At 35.7% G+C, this 19249-nt stretch overlaps 1 protein-coding gene across 6 annotated transcripts in view; it reads right to left on the reverse strand.

Annotated features, from left to right (window-relative positions):
- The window catches only part of ZDHHC14 (zinc finger DHHC-type palmitoyltransferase 14), a 94202-nt gene that overhangs the window by 16201 nt on the left and 58752 nt on the right, over positions 1-19249 (reverse strand). For 4 of the 6 annotated variants that reach the window (XM_053938283.1, XM_053938281.1, XM_053938282.1 and 1 more), the window contains exons 3-5: positions 15949-16107; positions 4955-5092; positions 1240-1288 (exon numbers count right to left, since the gene is read on the reverse strand). In XM_053938283.1, the coding sequence (XP_053794258.1) occupies positions 1240-1288; positions 4955-5092; positions 15949-16107 (346 nt within the window). The remainder of the gene's footprint in view (positions 1-1239; positions 1289-4954; positions 5093-15948; positions 16108-19249) is intronic. The other 2 variants (XM_053938286.1, XM_053938284.1) reach the window with 2 other exon arrangements.

Genomic DNA, 19249 nt, shown 5'->3' on the forward strand with positions numbered 1-19249 from the left:
ACTTGGGAAAATTACCTGGAAACAGGTCTCTATGCACAACTATGAATGACAGCTTTTTCTTCCTACCTTTGTGTGGAAAAGCAAACTGTGTGAGGCACAATGGACAAACGGGAAAGATTTCTTTTTACAGTATCTTTGTGAGAGGTGGAAACTGTTTATTCAGACAGGAACCATCCAAAACATATACATAAGCAATGGGAAGCTTACTGTCTGTACAGAAACTAAGCAATGGTTGCATCAGTTTCCCATTTTTTTATTATGTTAACTGCTTTCTGGCTCCATTCTCACTGAGTAGAAAATATACAGAAGACTCCCATGAAGTGATAAGAAGTGCATGGAGCATTTCAGAATAGAACAGAGAATGGCTTGTGTTGGAATCGACCTTAAAGGTCCCCTTCTGCCATGGGTAGGGACATCTTCCACTAGACCAGCTTGCTCAGAGCCACCTCAAACCTGGCTGTGAACATTTCCAGAGATGGGGCATTGGGGTAACCTGTTCACATGTCTCACCACTCTCATTGCAGAAACTTTGTTATGGCAAATCTATACCTGCTCTATTTCAGCTTAAAACCTTGTTCTGTCACTACAGCCTCTGCTAAGAAGTCTCTTTGTTTTTCATAGGAGACTTCTTTACATACTGACAGACCACAATGAGATCACCCCAGAGCCTTGTCTTTTCCAGGCTGAACAACAATTGTAGTCCCTGTGTATGCAATTTACACACTGCTATTTCACTTAATGCAAGTTGCTATTTGAAAATGACTTCTCTAAAAACATAAAGCATAGTTTCAAAAATTGAGTTCTTCAAGGAAAGCATGTTGTTTCTGTTGTTCCAAAATCTGCTTTTTCTATCCCAAAAATAATCAGCCACATTGGATACCTTCAGTTGTAAAAGCAGAACAATTCTTGAACCTTTTTAGTGAAACCACAGCATGTTTATAGTGCAAAATGTATTTATGAATTCCACCATAAAACATGAAGCATATTTAATGGACTTGGAAACTACAGATCTTTGTCAAGAGTACTGCTCTGCAAAACATGAAGAATAAAAACCACTCCAGGCTATAGTCTCTTTCCTACCTCCAACATGTGGCAAGAAATCCTATTGTGTAGGAAGTGATGAAATCATTAACTGATAAAGTCTAAAAGCACACATTCAACAATAGCAAGGAAACAAGCAAAACCATCTCAGATGTTATTTTGCAACAAAATCTACAATATGTTCCAGTGAAAGGATATCTTGCAGGACTGTCCTTCAGAGCATTGAGGAACCCTGTTTGTTGAGAACCTGTAGAAATAGAACTCAAAATTACCAGCCAAGTAAGAAACTGGACTATGGGCTGTTTTTACTATAGTTAAAATAATTAACATTCGAAGATAACCAAATAATCATAGAATAGATTTACTAATATGAATCCGAGAATATGTTGCTCAGCAGCAACAACATTAAAAAAGCCCTTGAGCAACTTATCAGGTTTAGCATCTGCAGGATATTTTCTCAGTCATACCAAATTGATGCACACATACTTTCCCATGAACAAGATTTCTGATTACCCTTGTTCTTTTCAGACCTAATATGGAAACAAAAATTATAACCTCCTGTTTAGTTTTGAAATATCATTTTCCAAAGTAACTTTTTTACTTGGAAAATTTATTCTATAAACTCAGATTCCCAACTTTCCATCCTTTGTTTTGGACACAAAGCTCTTGTATTTATAATTCTGCTCCTACTGCACCTACACAGAAGATTTTTCTAATAGGTTACTATTGCCTCTGGGCAAATAAAATAAAATCTAGTCGCTGAAAACAGCTCAAAAGAAGCATGAGCCCATCAACTAGAAATGTAGAAGCATGCAAAATAAAAAAGCACTTGGGTTCCATAACCATGAGATATTAATCAATTAGGGTGATTTCACAAATTGCTGATTGCAACAAGTGAATTTGTTGTAGAAACTGACTTAATGTGACATAGCTACAGGCACACAGTTTGAACTTCACTGTATAACATAAATTATTTAAATGCATCAGGCTGAAAATTTTCCCCAGAGCAAAAATTTTCCACTTAGCTAAATTAATCTGAAGATCTGTATGGAGAGAAGAATCTTGTCTTGACAAGAATAAAGAAATATATGTATAATTCTCTAGACCTAACTGGTCAATTTTACTGTTTATTGTTACAAGTAGGAAGTTACTTACCTTGTATTTCTGAGCCTTTTCAGACTCTTATAATTGGTTCTTAGTGTCAAGGTACAAGACTAATAGAACTTTCCCTGCCTTCTTACTATTTTTAGCATCCTTAATGGCAATGGCAGCAGCTAGGTGTGATTTCTATACCCTACAGCTGGTCACACTCTCCCAAGCAGTGCCCAAAACATCAGAAGGGGAAGGCTGTTCACTGCAACAAACAGGTGAAATACTGATGCCTCAGAGATGAGTAACTGTAAAGACAGATACTACTATGGGAAATGTGTTCAGCTTGGGGAGAGGGAAGAAAATCTTGTAAGACAGTACCTCTAGTAAGTGACTTACAAATTAGTTTTATCATCATCAGCAATGTTATGTGCACAAATTCTTAAACCTAGAAAGAACATATTTCCAATGTATGTCTCAGAAGGCCACAGAAAACAAAAAGATGTATCTTATATCTCATCACCTCTTAGGCCCACCAAAATCTGTAAAATGCCAGCTTGCAAGATGCATTATAAAAAATACAAAAACTTTTAAGAATTGTCTAGATCAAAGGGCATTCAAATAATTTTTCCAGGACTTTGAAATAATATGATTTTGAAATATTGTCATAGTTTGAGGAAGGAAGGAAGGTCATAGTCTGAGGTCTAAAAGCCAGGACTTCCTTCAGTCATGCTAACAAAAAGCAATCTATGCCAAGAACAAAGGTTCAGATTCAGTAACTGAGAATCCTGCTTAATGGTTAGCATCAGCTAAAGAACTGAAGAGTTACAAACCAGAACACAAATTGCTGAGTGGTAATTATTAGAAAGGGAGACAGGAGGACTTCTAGAGGTATGGTAGGCACAAAGAGAGTGGCATGATAAGAGAACCTTATTTGTAAAGCACTCTGTTTTGGACACTGTCAAGACTACAGCAGACAAATCTGAAAGCTTGGCTTGAAGCTCCAGTATATCAATTAAACATCAAGGAACTAATCACATTTCATACCTGCTCCCATTGCCTTTGAGGACTGACCAATCTTTAGAGCTTAAGGATGTTTTTTCTTGTCTCATTCTAAGTAGATGAACCTCCATGGCAAGAATATTTTGCAGCTGACAGGCAATTCAGCATTTAACACTTACTATACGTAATCTGTAACACCTACACAATGCTCACGTGCTTCTCAGCCACACAGAGGCACAACTAATTACTCTACTCTTTGTCTAAATCATATTCGAGTTAGGTTTGGACACTGTAAATTTAAAACCCACTAGATAAACCTAATTAACATACATAAAATGAAATATTGACATTATATTGATAACTCAAATACTGAAAACTAAATAAAAAGCACTGAAGTCCTTGTGAAAAAAAGGTAGGTTAGTGTCAAAAACAGCCTTACATTGCCAGACTAGGAATGTTTTCAACTACTGAACACTAGTCAAGATTGCAGAAAAAAATCCATGTGTCTTTCTTCTTAAATGTAAAAGGTGTGCACGTATATGCTCATGTATGCCCAGATAAATAACAAGCACTTTATTAACGGCAAGTGTTCTTTTGGCAAAAATTTTTCTTTTTTAAACAATATATACATCTCATCTCTGCTTTTTTCAACTGGTATTAGAAATGCTGTATCTGGTAGTGGAAACAAGTTGTTCATTCAGACTCCCTCAAAATTACATATCCCAGTTCTAGCCTATGAACTAGACTTCTGAGCTATAGGAGGGCTTCTCAGTGCTTGCATCATAGTTTTGCAAAGAACAAGTAAGAGCAGGAATTCTGCTCTTTAAAACACAACTTTTCCCTGCATGTTGTAAAAACCTTTGGAAATTGAGCACAATATGACATTTTTTCCAGTAAAACATTCTCTAAATATTATCATTATCAAGTTAGCTTTATAAATGTGTTATATACTGAAATTATTATTTCTATCAGGTTTCTGTTGCAATACAGAATACAAAGGAATACACAGATCACATTTGCAAACTGGTTAAAGAAACATTCTTTAAGTGAATATCCTATATAATAAGTGAAAAATATAGAACGCTCTTCTAGCGATAATGGGTTAAAAAACCCAACATACAAAAGGTGTTTAAAAACAAGTCATGTAAGCCTGTCACCATAAATGTCACCATCATCATCATATAGGAGCCAGCAAAATTAGTTAGGGGTATGGAATCAAAAGACAGTACCCAAAAGAGTTTTGACCTCAAACACAACCCAGAATACAAATAAAAATTAGTCTCAAACTCAATAATATTTCTGATTCATATGACTCTATTATGAATTAGGTATTCTCAGAATCTCTATGCAAATGAAAAAAAAGTGTTAAGAATAGGGTTGACAATGATGTAAAGCTAAACAGCAAACTACAAAAAGTATAGCTCCAATCTATTTTCTAGTAATTTACCTCTTTGTCTGGATGGCAAGTGACCCATGCTTACAGTAAAAAAGCACATAGAAGTTCTTTAGGTAAATTATACTACCTGTATACTTGAACATACATTGAGTATGTGTGATGCTTTTCCAATTAATCATCCAGAAAAGGACAAAAAAAAAATTAAAAAAAAAAAAAAAAGACTGCATTAAGGTAAAGCCAGTGACTACTATGAGCAGTGCCTACTATAGACCAGAATGGGACTCACTGGGGATTGTGAAGCTTCAGAGAAAAGGCAAATAAACAAACAAATAAATAAATAAATAAACCCTGAATGATCAAAATATTAACTTAAAAAAACTCAAGCAAATGGCTACATACGTAATCTGATTTCACCAGCATACTTACGAAGGATGACGTGGGTGATAACGAATGCAAATATAAAGACTGTCAGAAAGGACAGAGATAAAATAAACATATAAAAAAATCTGTAGTTTCTTTTCCCCACACAGTTGCCTACCCAGGGACAGTGGTGATCAAACCGTTCTGAAATGAGAGGCAGAAGAAAAAAAAAATGGAAAACAATTAATAAAATGCTGTTTATTCAAAAAAATGCTCTCTGAATACTATATTAAAACTCATGATTAATCTGGCATTTGCAAAGTAGCCACAGAGAAGTTCTTATTTAGAAAGGAACAAAAAATAGAAAAGAAAAAAAGGAGTACTTGAATGAAACCTTACAGTTTTTAAAGAAATCAAAGCATGAGGTGAGTTCCTGTTAAACTAACAGCCTTATTGTGACAAATTGTGCAGTCAAACCAGCAAGCCTGTATTTATGCATTGTCACATGGAGCATTAGCACCTCAGTTGTATTTGATTTTTTCAAAACAAGGTGGCTTTTTTCCTTCAGTGCATCTTCTACTCAAAATTGGAATTTCTGAGGTTCTTTCCTTTACATCTGTCAGATCACACCTCTGACTTATGTCTACTATCATATCATTCATCCATCTGGGGCATGAAATATTTACACCCTCCCACTTCCTTTTATTGCTTCGTTCCAGATATTCTTCATTCTAGACCACCTATTTTTCCATTTGGAGTTGATGCTGTCATACAAGATCATTAAAAATAGCAGAATCATTCACATAAACGTTTTTCAAATGTTAAAATTAAAATACATCATATAAAACCTCGTAATCTGCATGCTCTGTTACCCTTTGCACTATAGTATCCGTCTCCTTTTTACTAAGCAAAACCCTTTCTCTTTACCTCCCTGAGAGAACTCGTTCACGAGATAGGAAAAGGCCGGGGTGGATCAGAAACAAGTGTCCCCAACATGGAGGAAATGCCTCAGTGCTGAAAAGCTGCAGAGGGAATGGCTTGCTCTACTTCTCCCCAGGCAGCCTGGATCCACCCTCCACACCCCAGTATGCTGGGAATGAAACAGAGCTATTGCCAGGAAACAAACTTGCATTTCCTAACTTTACTTTGGAGAGATTACACTGACAGAATTTTAAGGTCTTTAATCAAATCCAAGACCATAAGACAGATGCATTCATGCTGACTCTTTCTTTCACTCTCTGATCCTTGTCCAAATCCTGGCTTGTTTTCTGTGATTCTTATGCCTCCACTGACGTACTATCAAACTATTTGTAATTCCACGGGAAAGGCGAGCTATAAATCCGAAGTCCTTTAAGCTCTGTGTTAGAAAGGCACATCTGACCAAGTACACCAGCTTATTTTAGTTGTGGATTTATGTTAAAGGCCTATATTAGAGGTTTTTCTTGAAGGATGTATTGAGTATTATCTTCATTTTTAAAAAGCCAAAACAACACGCACAACAGATTTCTGAGTCTACCAGACTTTCAGGGGCTTTTTAAAAAATGGTTTTGCATGACAGCTGTTTGGAACACATGTTTCTGCCATAAATCTGTTTCAAATTCCAACAGGGCTATTCAAGGTGAAGTTACTGAACTTTCTTAGGATAAGGCTTCATAATACTGTGATTGGGGGAGTACTGCTAAGAATACCAGGAACTAAACACTCTGGGTAGGTGATACTACCTTTTCTTAGTGCACTACAGTTGTATTCCCAAAATAAATTGATATTGCATTTTAAAAGTGCTTGTCTTTAAATCTGTGCTTCTGAATGAGCCCTCATATTCTGATAAACACTCTACTTCATTTAAATTCATTCATATATACAACTCATAAGCAAACAACACCACAAAGAAACATAGCTACAGAGCCATTTTAAAAAGCAGAACCCTTGGGTATTTTTGTACCCTACTGCTAAAGAAATACATTACATGTCTTGGAAGATGAATTCTGTATACATAGATTCATTCTTCTCTATGCTGACACAGTAGGAAATGAATTATAAAATAGAGACAGACTTAAGGCTGTTTCTAGCCATGAAACAACATTTAGATATATGCAGACATCTATTTGATGGATTCAGGTAAATGCAGAAAAAACTATGCACATACACACAACCCCTCCATCTATAAACTCATGTAGGAACATACACACACTCCTTACTGAGGACTGACTTGCTGTTTTTAACCTATTTGTCAGTCCTCTTCAATTTCCATCTTCAAACTTTCCTGGTGAACTGAAAAGCTCTGCTTTCTCAATAAATACCTTACTAATTATTGTGAACTTAAGTAACTACGTAAGATATTTACAAAGGAGGAATGGACCAAAAAGGCTGGATACAAAAACCACTACTACAGTATTAAACTGGAATCAAGTCTAATGAAAAAAGAGGCATATTAAAAGGTTTACATGAATCTTATGATAAATACATTTCATCTCTTTTTTTCTCAGTCAGAAAATAGAAAGGCATGTGACGTGTCACAAAACAGTATATTAAAAGGCAAGACATTATTCTACTCAGCAAAATACAAATATGCAAATGCAATTTAAAGATAACAGCCTTACAGCTTGTGAGCTGCTCTGCGTAGTTATTTATGCAAGAGAAAACTGCCAACCCTGGCAAAATGAAGAGACAAATGCTAAGCAGAAACTTCTAATGCTGTTAAGAAATATAAAATCGATTAAATCTGGAGGTGTTTCTTCTTCCTTAGAAAAACACACGACCTATTAAGTATTAATGAAGAAGTAACACAATGTCTTAAGGTTCACCTTTAGCATTCCTGATAACTAACAACTGAACAACCAATGATTTTGTAAAGGAAGCTCTATCTGACATCTCCACTTGGACAATGTTGGCAGCAAAATTAAGACAACTTAATTGAGAAATGCAAAACTACTGATGCTGAGAAAAACTGGAATTCCAGCCCTCATAAACTTAAAATGCAAAGCAAATAGAAATGCAATTTCTTGTTGTGAAGAACAGACTGGTAAGAGGTCACAACTGCAGTTCTGGATAGTTAACATACTACTGTATTCCAACAATCGTTTGTTGCAAGGTTAATGTAAAAAATATTTGAGGCAAACACAAAACATTGGTAATATAAACTCTTGTCAATATAAGTGTATTAGAACTCGTAATGAGGGAAGAAGAAAGCTGAAGCACTCTATGGAGAGCAACAATGTGATATATCATCCTCCTACACTTCAAACAAAAGTAGCAAGATATTTGTCTTCTTGATGTTACAGCTGTATTTGTATCTACCTAATCAAGAACTACTGATAGAACAGATGGCCCAGTTTCTACCATTTCTGCAGTTCTGTGAAGCCTTTTGCCTGTGTGTTCGCGGCTCTCCATTCATAGGCCAATCCTGGTGCTTATTTTACCCTCCAGGGAGCAGGTTGACAGAGCCAGATGAACCTAAAAACTATGGCTTTCTTTTGCCTATCTCCTCAGATCACCTCATCAGACAAGCACCAAAGCTGGCCCAAGTGAAGCACTGAGAACACACTGCCAGAGAAGTGATGAAAGAACACCTTCAGAAGCAGCTAAGTGTTAATTCAGCCTAGCTGTGACACCAACCTTACTACAGGTAAGCAGTTATCACAACTGCAGGAGAAATACAGTTTTGATTAATTTTTCAGGATCTGAGATCAGAACCTGAAGCAAATAAAAAAAAGCGTGAAAAAAATGTGTGAAGAGTGTACAAGGTACAGCATCAATGAAAAGAGGAGATGAGTAAATGGAGACTAGAAATGCTGCTGTACAAGTCACAGAAAACCAAAGAGGTTTGGATTGCAGAAACTGTCAGTAACAGTAACAAAGACTATTTAATTACTCTTTCCCAAGTGATCAGCATCTTTGAATTTAAATAATAACTTCTGAGGATAGCCAGCAACCCCATAACTAAATCCAAAGGATGAGGCTTCACAAGATGATTGAGCCAACCCAAAACCTTAGTAGCAGTGAAAGAGAGGTCAAATGCTGCATTTCCTGCCACTTCATCCCACTTCCTTCTTCCACTGTGTAAGCTGATAATGAATCAGGTCAGTTCCCTGGACTGGCAGGAGAGAAAAAAAAATGATTTTGCTCATTGAGGAGTGGGAAAACTGACTTACCAATCAATGGCTGTGTTACCAAATGGTCTGTGAACAGGCACAAACAAGAGAATAATGGAAATAAGGAAAAGAAGAAATAAAGAAGAGGAAGACATTCAAATCCCTTTGGATGCAGCGAGCTCTCAGCATGACTGAGTGGTCTCATTAACGCTCACCCAAGTGGTCTGATTAACACTCACCTAATAATCTATGCTAACTGGATGACAGAAAAACAATATACATTCCCCATTTTTACCTTCCCTGAAACATTTATATTTAAAACTTGCATTAGAAACATTAACTATTGGATATCTCAGATAAGAACAAAACTGAGAACATTTCCCATTTTACTAAGCAATGGTCTTACACATGCAGCTTTTCCTTCAGAAGCCACACCAAAGCATGTTCCTTGCTGCTCAGAACCAAAGGGTCAAATCTCTACTTTTCCACAGCACAGCATGTAGACTCCTAAATACTTAAATGTTCTGCTTCCATTCTTCAATCACTACACTCCAGGAAGCCATGCACAAAATGACCCAAATGCTTTCCTTCCCTTTTCAAAGCATTTAATGAAAGCCTAATAATTTACAAGGAACACAAAAGCATTTTTAAATGGAACATTTGTAGGCCAGCTTGGCCCTTCAGTTTGCAGTATTTATTAAACCGTTTCCTCTTTTCTTTGCTCAGCTGGATCACTGCACACCAGCTCACATTTTCTAAAGCTCAATGTGAAGGTAGGACTCAAAGACAAGAAGTCGACAGGTACAAAAATATCTAGGACACGTTACTAGGAGATTCCAGTGAGAAAGAGTTAGAATTCATTTGGTAATTTTTCCACCCTGTGCAAGTAAAGCATTGTAGGACAAAGGAACCAACCTAAGACATTCCCTGAATGTTACCATCTTTATTTAAAACATGTAAACATGCATCCCATGACTGCAAAGAGTCAAGAGCCCACTATGCAAATCCTGCATCAGTAAGAAGTCACATTACAGCTCAACCAACTGGGCAAGGATTACTCAAAATTACTTTTGATAGTAGCAGTAGCACAACACAGGACTACAATGTCCATTGTCAAGGACTCACACTGAGTAATTATGTGGAGAGACTGACACATCTGCACGTACTTATAATGGTGACAATGAAAGCTTTTTGAAGGACTATGATATCATGATATGATCACATCTATTCAGGCTTCTTGACTTCACATTTTGTACAACAAATAGTACTTTCAGAATTTGATTGCTCTTGAAATGTTTAAGAAAACAAATGAGGTTTTTAGAAGTCCATATAAGAAATATGTTTTATTACAAAGAGTATTTATTTTCTTCTATGATACAGAAGTCCAATCCCAACTGCTGAAAGTGATGCACACAGGCACAAAAGCAAATATAACCATTACATTAAGTCCTTTACAGTCAGTTCAAAATATCTGATAATTTAACATAACAAAAAAATTATATCCAATAATCATAGCATATTCATAAAAACTATCCTTAGGTCCAATGTTCAGTTTCACCAACTGAAATTATCACTCCTAAGAAAATTATTTTTAAAATAATATTTAAAAAAACACCCCCACTGATAGGATTTGCCATCAACTGGCAACAGCAATCAAATACTTGGATCAATTTAACTTACATACCATTCACCTGCCTGACAGTCATTCCCCTCACAATACCTTTGCTGTTACTTTTGTGGAATGAAATCTGAGTAGAAATTTAAATGAAAAAAGCAGTGAGTAACAAAAAATCAATTGCAAGTTACATTTATAGGCACACTGATGCTATTTTAGAACATTTTTTGTGGACAATGCACAATGGATCCTCTAAATCACCAAGCTTCAGCACTTTCATACACTGATTCCAAATTAAAACACCCCATGAAAACCAAACAGAAAGCAAGCATCTTCTGGCCTCATGTTAACATTTGGAAAATACTCACCAAAAGTTTACTTCAAATTACATTCTGGACACTAATCTCTACAAGGTGATGCAAACTGAAACAGTAATGTAACACCAGGAAAGATGGGCCTCTATAAATGAAATAAGTTAATAATGTGCATGGGTATCTACAACAAAAAGTCAAACAGAAAACCAAACACAAGGGCTACTTAACGTGTATTTCACTTTCATGACTGTTTAAACTGTTCCAGACAGCTATGCTATTTGGGTGGGGTTTTAAGAAAATAAGTTGCAATGACAACTTTTTGCATGCTAATCAACTTCAATATTTGCAGACTATTGCTATTCACAAAAAGAAAATAAACATGCTTAATTTTCAAAATAAAAATAGCAATTGATTTATTAGGAAAACATCCAGCCATTGCCCTAGGATAGCTCATAGTAATTAAACTGTATTGTCACATAGATCACTTCACTGCACCCTCCAATAATAAACACTGACTAATTAACAAACTCGTTTGACTGCATGCGCATTAATGGTGACATTTTCAAAGGCAGCAGCACCAGTTTAGAATGGCTGCTCTTTGAGAGGTACAGAAAGAGCACAGTGAAGGACCTCACTGCTTAACAATCCCTCTTTACGTACCCATTCGAGTACATACACCCTGGCATACCCAGATGAGTGCCTGACACACACCCAGCTGTGGAGGAAGAGATTTTAAAACCCCAAATTTGTCTCTAGAGGAAGCAGAGTATCCTTACCAAGTAACAGCATCCACAAAGTTTATGGATTAGTTTCTCTCTTTTCTACAGGCAGGCACATTTTTTTTACCCACTTCCATTGCTGTCTTTTACCAGAATTTGAATTTTTAACCATTCTTCCAATTGTTACTGCATTGAATGTAAATATGTGTTTATTTTCTTAGGTTCCTAAATTTTTAACTGATAATTTCTCTCTTTAATTTTTACTCTGACACCTTGATGTTTAGAACATCATTTACACAGTCAGATGTTCTGATCATTTTTGCATTTTTTCATATGCAGACCAATGCATAAGCCACAGCCTCTCTTAAGTAACCTATAATATGATTTTCTTTATTAAAGAGACTGACATATTTTGCAGTCCACTGGCTTGGGATTTAGAAACCCTGACACACATGCATACTCCCTGAATTTCCAAAGTACATCTAATTTTACAAGTGGCACAATCATAAATAATACATCACTTCTGAGAGTGCTCGTGTGTACTCCATTTGGCAGCTTCCTGTTCTACTTTTTTGGGGCACCCAAACAAAAAGAGTCCAAGCCATTTCTCACCTGTAAAACTGGGAAAAATACATAAGAAAAGAAAGAAAAAAGAAAAGAATGGTCACAGCAGCCAAATTTGTGCTTTTAACTGTTCAGCAAAAGACTAATTTCAAGACAACCGCAGCTAAGGTTTAACAGGTTCAAAATGAACTGAAAATTGTACTCTATTCACTGCAGGAAATGTAAGGAAGGAAATAAGCAAAGGCCATGAAAAGGAAGTGAAGGCAAGAAAGAAAATAATAAGGTAATGAAGAAGGAGTTCAATTCTACAGAATAGAGTTTAATTCTACAGAATAGAATTAAAACCAAGTAAACCAATGTCCTGACATTCCCATTGATTATAAAGGACTACAAAGTCCTGAGAAAATTGTTCTCAGAAACTTTGTCTGTGTTAGGAAAGCCAAACTGTTACACCTCTCAGTCTGTTTTTGAAGTAATTGGTGTTCTTCAGCCAGGAAGATGGTGGTATCTGGAGTAACTACTGGGAAAAGCTTGTCCCCAGAACACACTGGCAATTCTCACTGTCTTACATTGTCTGTGTTATGTGTGCTTTGGAAATTAATTCCCATATTGTTTAGATACAGCCACCTGCTTCTTGTTCAGCTTTCATTATAGAAATCAAATTAAACAAGACAAAAATTATTTATTAAAACCAAACAAAAGGATATTACACAATCGATGTTGCAATGACCAAAAAGAAACTAAAAAGCCACCATTAGGTCATTTCAGAAGCAAGTCCAACCACTGCCTTCTTTCTAGCATTACCCAGTGCCATCAAAACCTGTTGTCAAGACACAGCAATAACTACCTTGAGCTCAGAATTTATGTCTGGTTTGGTTACTTTTATCCTGAAGTCTTTGTCTCTTGTTTTCAGATGCGTATTATGCTTAACTCATTTGTAATTCTTAAGTGACATAATAGTACACAAAACCCTTGAGGGGCTACCTTCCAACTGACATTCACAGGGCCAGTAACGAAAGCAAATCAGGAATACACCCAAGGTAAGTGCTTCGGGGAACACTTATTCAACCAGTTTTTTTAAGGTATTACATAAATGGAACAAGCTACATTTGTATGAAAATAGATTTTTCTGGACACTACTAGGAAAATACTGTAGAGCTAAAGGAGTCTGAAATATTACCATGGCTACAACTCAAATTAGCTCATTTCCTCTTTTTTTTCTTATTTTAAGCTATTTGCTGTTATTTTTTATCTATTTTGTTATCTACAAATATCACATAGACATTTCTAAAAATAGTGGCGAAACAAAAATCAAACAAGGTCAAGTAACAGATATGCTTACTAAATAATTAGACTGAAATAAAGAGTAAGTTTTTGTACATACTTACATATTTAAAAAGCTGCAATAGATTCCTTACAGAATAAAAAACATTAATAGAAAACACAGAATGAAAGAACCTCTTTCACACTGCATTCATTTGCCAAGTATCATAAAACACCTTTAGGTAAAAAGTAGCACACTGTTTTTTCTGAGCAGTGAGTGCCGGTTTGAGGACAGACTCCATTCCTGTACCACAGAGTCTCTGTAGCTGGTTTGTAACTGTAGCAAAATCTTTGGAAACGATGTGGTAAAAAGGAATGCATGGTCATACTGGTAGTTAACCGCTTAAATATCACATATTATGTTTAAATAACATAAGTTACTTAAATATCTATATGCATATGAAGTAGGACTACTCATGCATAGGTTTGGTTAAATCAGAAATGAACTAAAGAAGTGGCACAAGAACAGTCATTACTATCAAAATATTTATTCAGAAACTAAATAAAAGCGTCATCATATAGACAATACTAACTTAGAAGTGGTGGCAAACTGCATAAAGCACTCTGATTAAGTGTACACTCTCAGATTGTTACATTTCCACAGGTACATGAGCCATCCAATTTTCTTGACACCAATTTTTAAGAGAAAATTAGTTGCAGGTACTCATGGATTTCACTTTTTGCATTCAGTACACCCAAATACTTATATGACAAACATCTGTGTCTAATCAGGAAACAAAGCTACTATACAGTGCGCCATGAAAAAGACAATTTATTCTAATTCCCACTATAAACACTGAGAAGAAAAACCACAGCAAATTCATTCAATTACTTTAAAACAACTAACTCCAAATTTAATAACGTGCAAGAGGAAATGACAATGATCAAACCTATCCTACGAGCAGAAAAGACATCTCAGTTTTATAAGTCATTTGCTCACTCTTTTCTGATAAATATTAATAATAATTCATATCTGTTTTTTCATCACAGATATGATCAGAAAACTGTTTGTTTCCCAGCCATCACTAATTTTATGTTTTACAGAATAGGTTTTCCAGATGTGGTATGAAAAGGACACAGATTACAGAAAAACCTATCAGAAAATCCTTCATACCAGTGCATTAAAAAACCAAAACATTATTTTAAAGTAAGCTTCAGGTTGTACAGGGGAAGTTGCTCTTATCTTTGCTCTCTTGGTAAAGACAACAGCTTTTCAACTTTTATTTATCACAGTGGTCAAGAACTGTATTTACATATTGCTGAGCAATATCACAACACTGTAATGTTAAAGTGACACATTTGCTAGAATATTTTTTCTGAAAAATGTACCAACTGCAATTCATAAGCATCCCTACTTGCTCAATAAAAGCATGCTCAATAGCTTTTGCAACACTCACAAAATTTTAACACATCAGAAAAATTTATTTATTGAAGGAACCATCTACAGATACCAATCAATTCTATAGGGCGAAATGGCTAATAAGCTTTTCAGTCTGATGTAAGTGCACTCCCTAAATGAGTATCATCTAAACATAAAACTCCAATTCTTCCAATGACTGCTTTATATCTAAAAATATCACTGCTGAATGCTGCAATTACATTTCTCAGCTGGAGACATCTTTGTACATTATTTTTTTGAATGTGTAAGATCCAGACTCAACAGTGTGTTAATCAACTGCACTAAACTGCAAATGTGATCTAATTAACTGGAAACCACTCAGATCTGATTGGTAGGGGTATTTTGGTTTGCTTTTAAATCCAAGCATATCTTAATCACCTTGTCTGACCTCTGCAGAAAATAGTAATGAAAAAGGACAAGATACATTGAGAAAAAAAAAAACAAACCCGTAATTATAAAATATGCTTAGGTCCTGACAACATGTACTTACTCTCAAAAGAGAATGTTTGCCCAGTAATTTCTTATGGATTCTGACATAAGTACATCTAGTCATGAAACTGCTCAAAGGTAGGAATCACCTACAGTGTGTATTTTGGTCACACAGCCCTATTTGAACCATGCCTTACAGTTAGTTACTGATGGACTGGAGAAGCAGCTCCTTGCCCTCAATTTAGTTTGGTGAAAAAAACAATTCTGAGAGTCCCAAAAAGCTTGGAAAGGTCATCACACATTATATGTGGCCTTATTCGAGCTGGGTGTGTTCTTTGTCATTAGGGCAGATTAGGAAAGATGTATGCATCAGAAAATAATCTCCTTTCCTAGAGTAGCCACATTGCTAGGCCAAGTCTCCTTTTCTGCCTCCTCTAAAATTCTTAACATTTAACAGATCTTGTAGGAAAGGAAGATGAACAGATCAAGTCACCTCATGACTAATCTTGTCACTAACTGTTTTTTTTCTGTCTCCTATGAAAAGTATTCATAACAAGATATAAGTTACTAAATTGAACATATGCCATATCTTTTTTTTTTACTCACCTACGCAGTTATCACAAAGGCTGCAATGTGAGGCACGAGGTGGGCGGAAAATCTTGCAAGTAAAACAATATTTTAGTTTCACTGTCTGTCCATTGATGATCACTTCTTTTGTTCTGGGAGGGGGGCGATAGCCTCCTGAACTGCAGCCATTTGCTATATCTAAGCATGAAAATACAAGACATGAAATGAACTATGATGTATGCACAAAACTGTCCTTGATGGCAATCTATAGCAAATTTCATATTTGTATTTACACATTTAAAAGAAACCATTTTTCCCCTTCTAATTCTCAAGTAATAAGCAGCAAAGAGATATTTCATTGCAAATAGCATCCAAAGCAAATCAATCTGAATCAAAGAAACCATCCAAACCCAATTCTCAAATGCTGCTAATGATCTTGATCCCAAAATTCTTACAGTTTCATATCCCCTAATAGTTCTTAGATAACATTAAGGACAGCTATAACTACTGGTGTATGACAGCAAAACTTGGAATTACCTTTACAAGTGTCTTAATTTTTTTCAGAATTTCTGTAATAATAAAAAATTTCCCTAGAAGTGCTACAGAAATTCTACATCCTAAAAGGGAATCTGCACATTTACTTAAGCAACAGCAGCTCTGTCATCTGAATCTGGTGAATGTTGAGATCTCTTGCACGCTGTGATACAACAGAGCCCATTCACAAAAGTATTTTACAGCTTTGGCTGTTTAGAAGTTTGAACACCCAAGTCCCAGTGTTACTTCTACACACCTTGAAGCTTGTTGCATAAAATCAGTTTCCAACTACTTTGCTTGATACAAGTGGTAGAGTTTTGTTTCTAAGCTTCCATTTGTTTTATTTTAGGATATTACCTATCATTTTTCCAGCATCTAAAGGATTGATTAGGCTAATAAAATGCGATTTTGCTCAAGCTGAGCTTTACTCTGAAACTTCAACATGTAAAAGTGGTGCCTTTTTCTAGGTTTATCTGTTCTTGTGTAATCATAATCAAATAAACCACAGAAGTGAAAAAGAAACCCCTGAATTTATTACACTTGGATAACAGATTAGCTAAGACAATAGGGAAGTAAAATAAAATATTTTCCAATATATGAATGAAAATACATTTCAAGATCACAGTCAAATCACTTGAACAACTGTGTTTTAAGTTGTCCCACTTTCATGGGGGGCTTGTTACTAAAAGATCTATGACTTGTATTTGAGCTCAAATTGCTAGAAATATCACCAACAATTTCTATTTCTGCCAATTATACAGCCTACCAATTATGTATTTTCCAAAAGGGCAATAAGAAAATTTCTCACCTAGCAAGGCATTCAAACTGGCAACAGCACAGCTGTGCTAGCAAAGGTGCAATTGTACAATGTGCTGATTTGGCAGCAAATCCAACTTAAGGAGTTCTCATCTACAAAGTCCTCACCCATAAACATGATCCATAAATATGCATCAATAAATAAGTCTTTGTGGGACACCTCTGTAAACATGACCATTAAAACAACCAGACTTCCTAAAACTCTGATGGAGAAGAGGATAAAATTAAGGGAGCAATAGCTCAGATGGATGGAATCTGGGTATAAAGCTCCTAAACATCCATTATGAGAATGAAGTGGTGAATACTGAAAAAAGAGCAGATTAGAAGCAGCCTCCTCCAGCCTGATGAGGTAAAGACATTCACCTGTGCTGGATATAAAGCAACTCCTGCATTGTGCTTATGATACTTGGCCAGGTCCTACAATCTGCATGTGGAAGCCTGGATTATTGTGTGGTTCCCATAACAGTTATACTGATTTTGATTCCAAGCAGTTATACTGATTTTGACCTCAAGGCCAATGGTACTTGACAAATATTTTTGATAAGTAATGCTACCAGGGTATTTCAGCATACAAGCTGAAAATATATTCTTTGAATGACACAGCACAACTGCGCTTATAGTATTTAAAGCTTTAGAGAGACATGGATGTTACCTAAATCCAGAAGACAGGGAAGAATTTCTTCTAATTCACATTACATTAAGAAAGCTTCCGGTGACATTATAACCCAATTGGCTTGTAATAGTCACAGTCCTTCTAGAAATCTTTGGGCATTACAAAACACCATGTTAGACCCATTTCCGACCATATTTTGGTCAAGATAAGACTTAAACTGTGAACATAAATACAGGTCATTAGCCCTACTTAATTTTTTTATTGAATAAAGCATTTAACACATGCTGGCATGGCATATTCATTAATAAACCAAAGATTTTCATTTGATACTCAAATTTAGGTGCACAATTATAAAAAATACTACTAAAGCCTGAATTTCATCTAGGTGTAGCTTTGTATGCTAGAAATTCTGATGCACTGAATCTCCTAACATATCAGTAATAGTTCAGATTTTTTTCTTTTACAAAATATTATTCCTGAGTATGTATATAATCATTGAAAGAAAATTACTTAAACCAGTCAAGGAGAATTGTTTAGAGGAAAAATGCTCTTTTTCCTAGATAAACATTTATTTTGTAAAAGTTACATTGACTAAATCCAGTTGTATCCCCTCCTTTCAAGAAGCTCATGAAGTGCACCACAATTATTTCAGATGGGCTCTGGCAGAATCTCAAAGGCAAATTCTGTCTTCTCTGGTGGAGAAGTGAGACTACTGTCCAGCACATTTTATTTACAATACCAGTCTTCTAAGAGGATTTCCTCCCAAACATTTGCAGGGAAGTTCACAGAGAGAGCAAATCCTAGCTCTCCAAGGCGAATTAATCTTAAAATCCAAGGGTGAAAGCTCATGCAAATTAAATCAGTGTAAACAGTCTTGCTGACTTCCCAAGAACTGAGAATTTTTCTCAAAATCCTAAATTGCATAATCAAACCTGAATGTTCCAGTCTTTCTGTTTACCAACATCTTTTTCCTGGAAACAAGCTGCACACTAAGGTCAAATGTGCTTGGATTTAATATAATTTATCTAACCTAAAAGTGCTAAACATGTCCTGGTCTCACTGCGAATTTTCAGACTGTAATTTGCCTTCAATTCAACTGCTCATACTTGGTGTCTAACACAGTTAAATCTTCAATATATGAGGTCTCTTTGAGGAACAGAAAGCTTAACCTTTATGGAATCACCTTCCCCAAATAAAATGTGTTCGACCACTACTACATTTCGCTCATCCAACCTATCACTGATGTAGTAATGCAAGTTCTTTGACAAAAAAGCTAAAATTTACCCACTAATGGGATTGCCATCCATCCCCTCTGCTCTGACACATTTTGTAACTTCTCTAGCAGGGTTAACTGTTCATGCACTAGATGGGGCTCCA

Source organism: Vidua chalybeata, chromosome 3 (assembly GCF_026979565.1).
Source record: "Vidua chalybeata isolate OUT-0048 chromosome 3, bVidCha1 merged haplotype, whole genome shotgun sequence".
Lineage (NCBI taxonomy): Eukaryota > Metazoa > Chordata > Aves > Passeriformes > Viduidae > Vidua > Vidua chalybeata.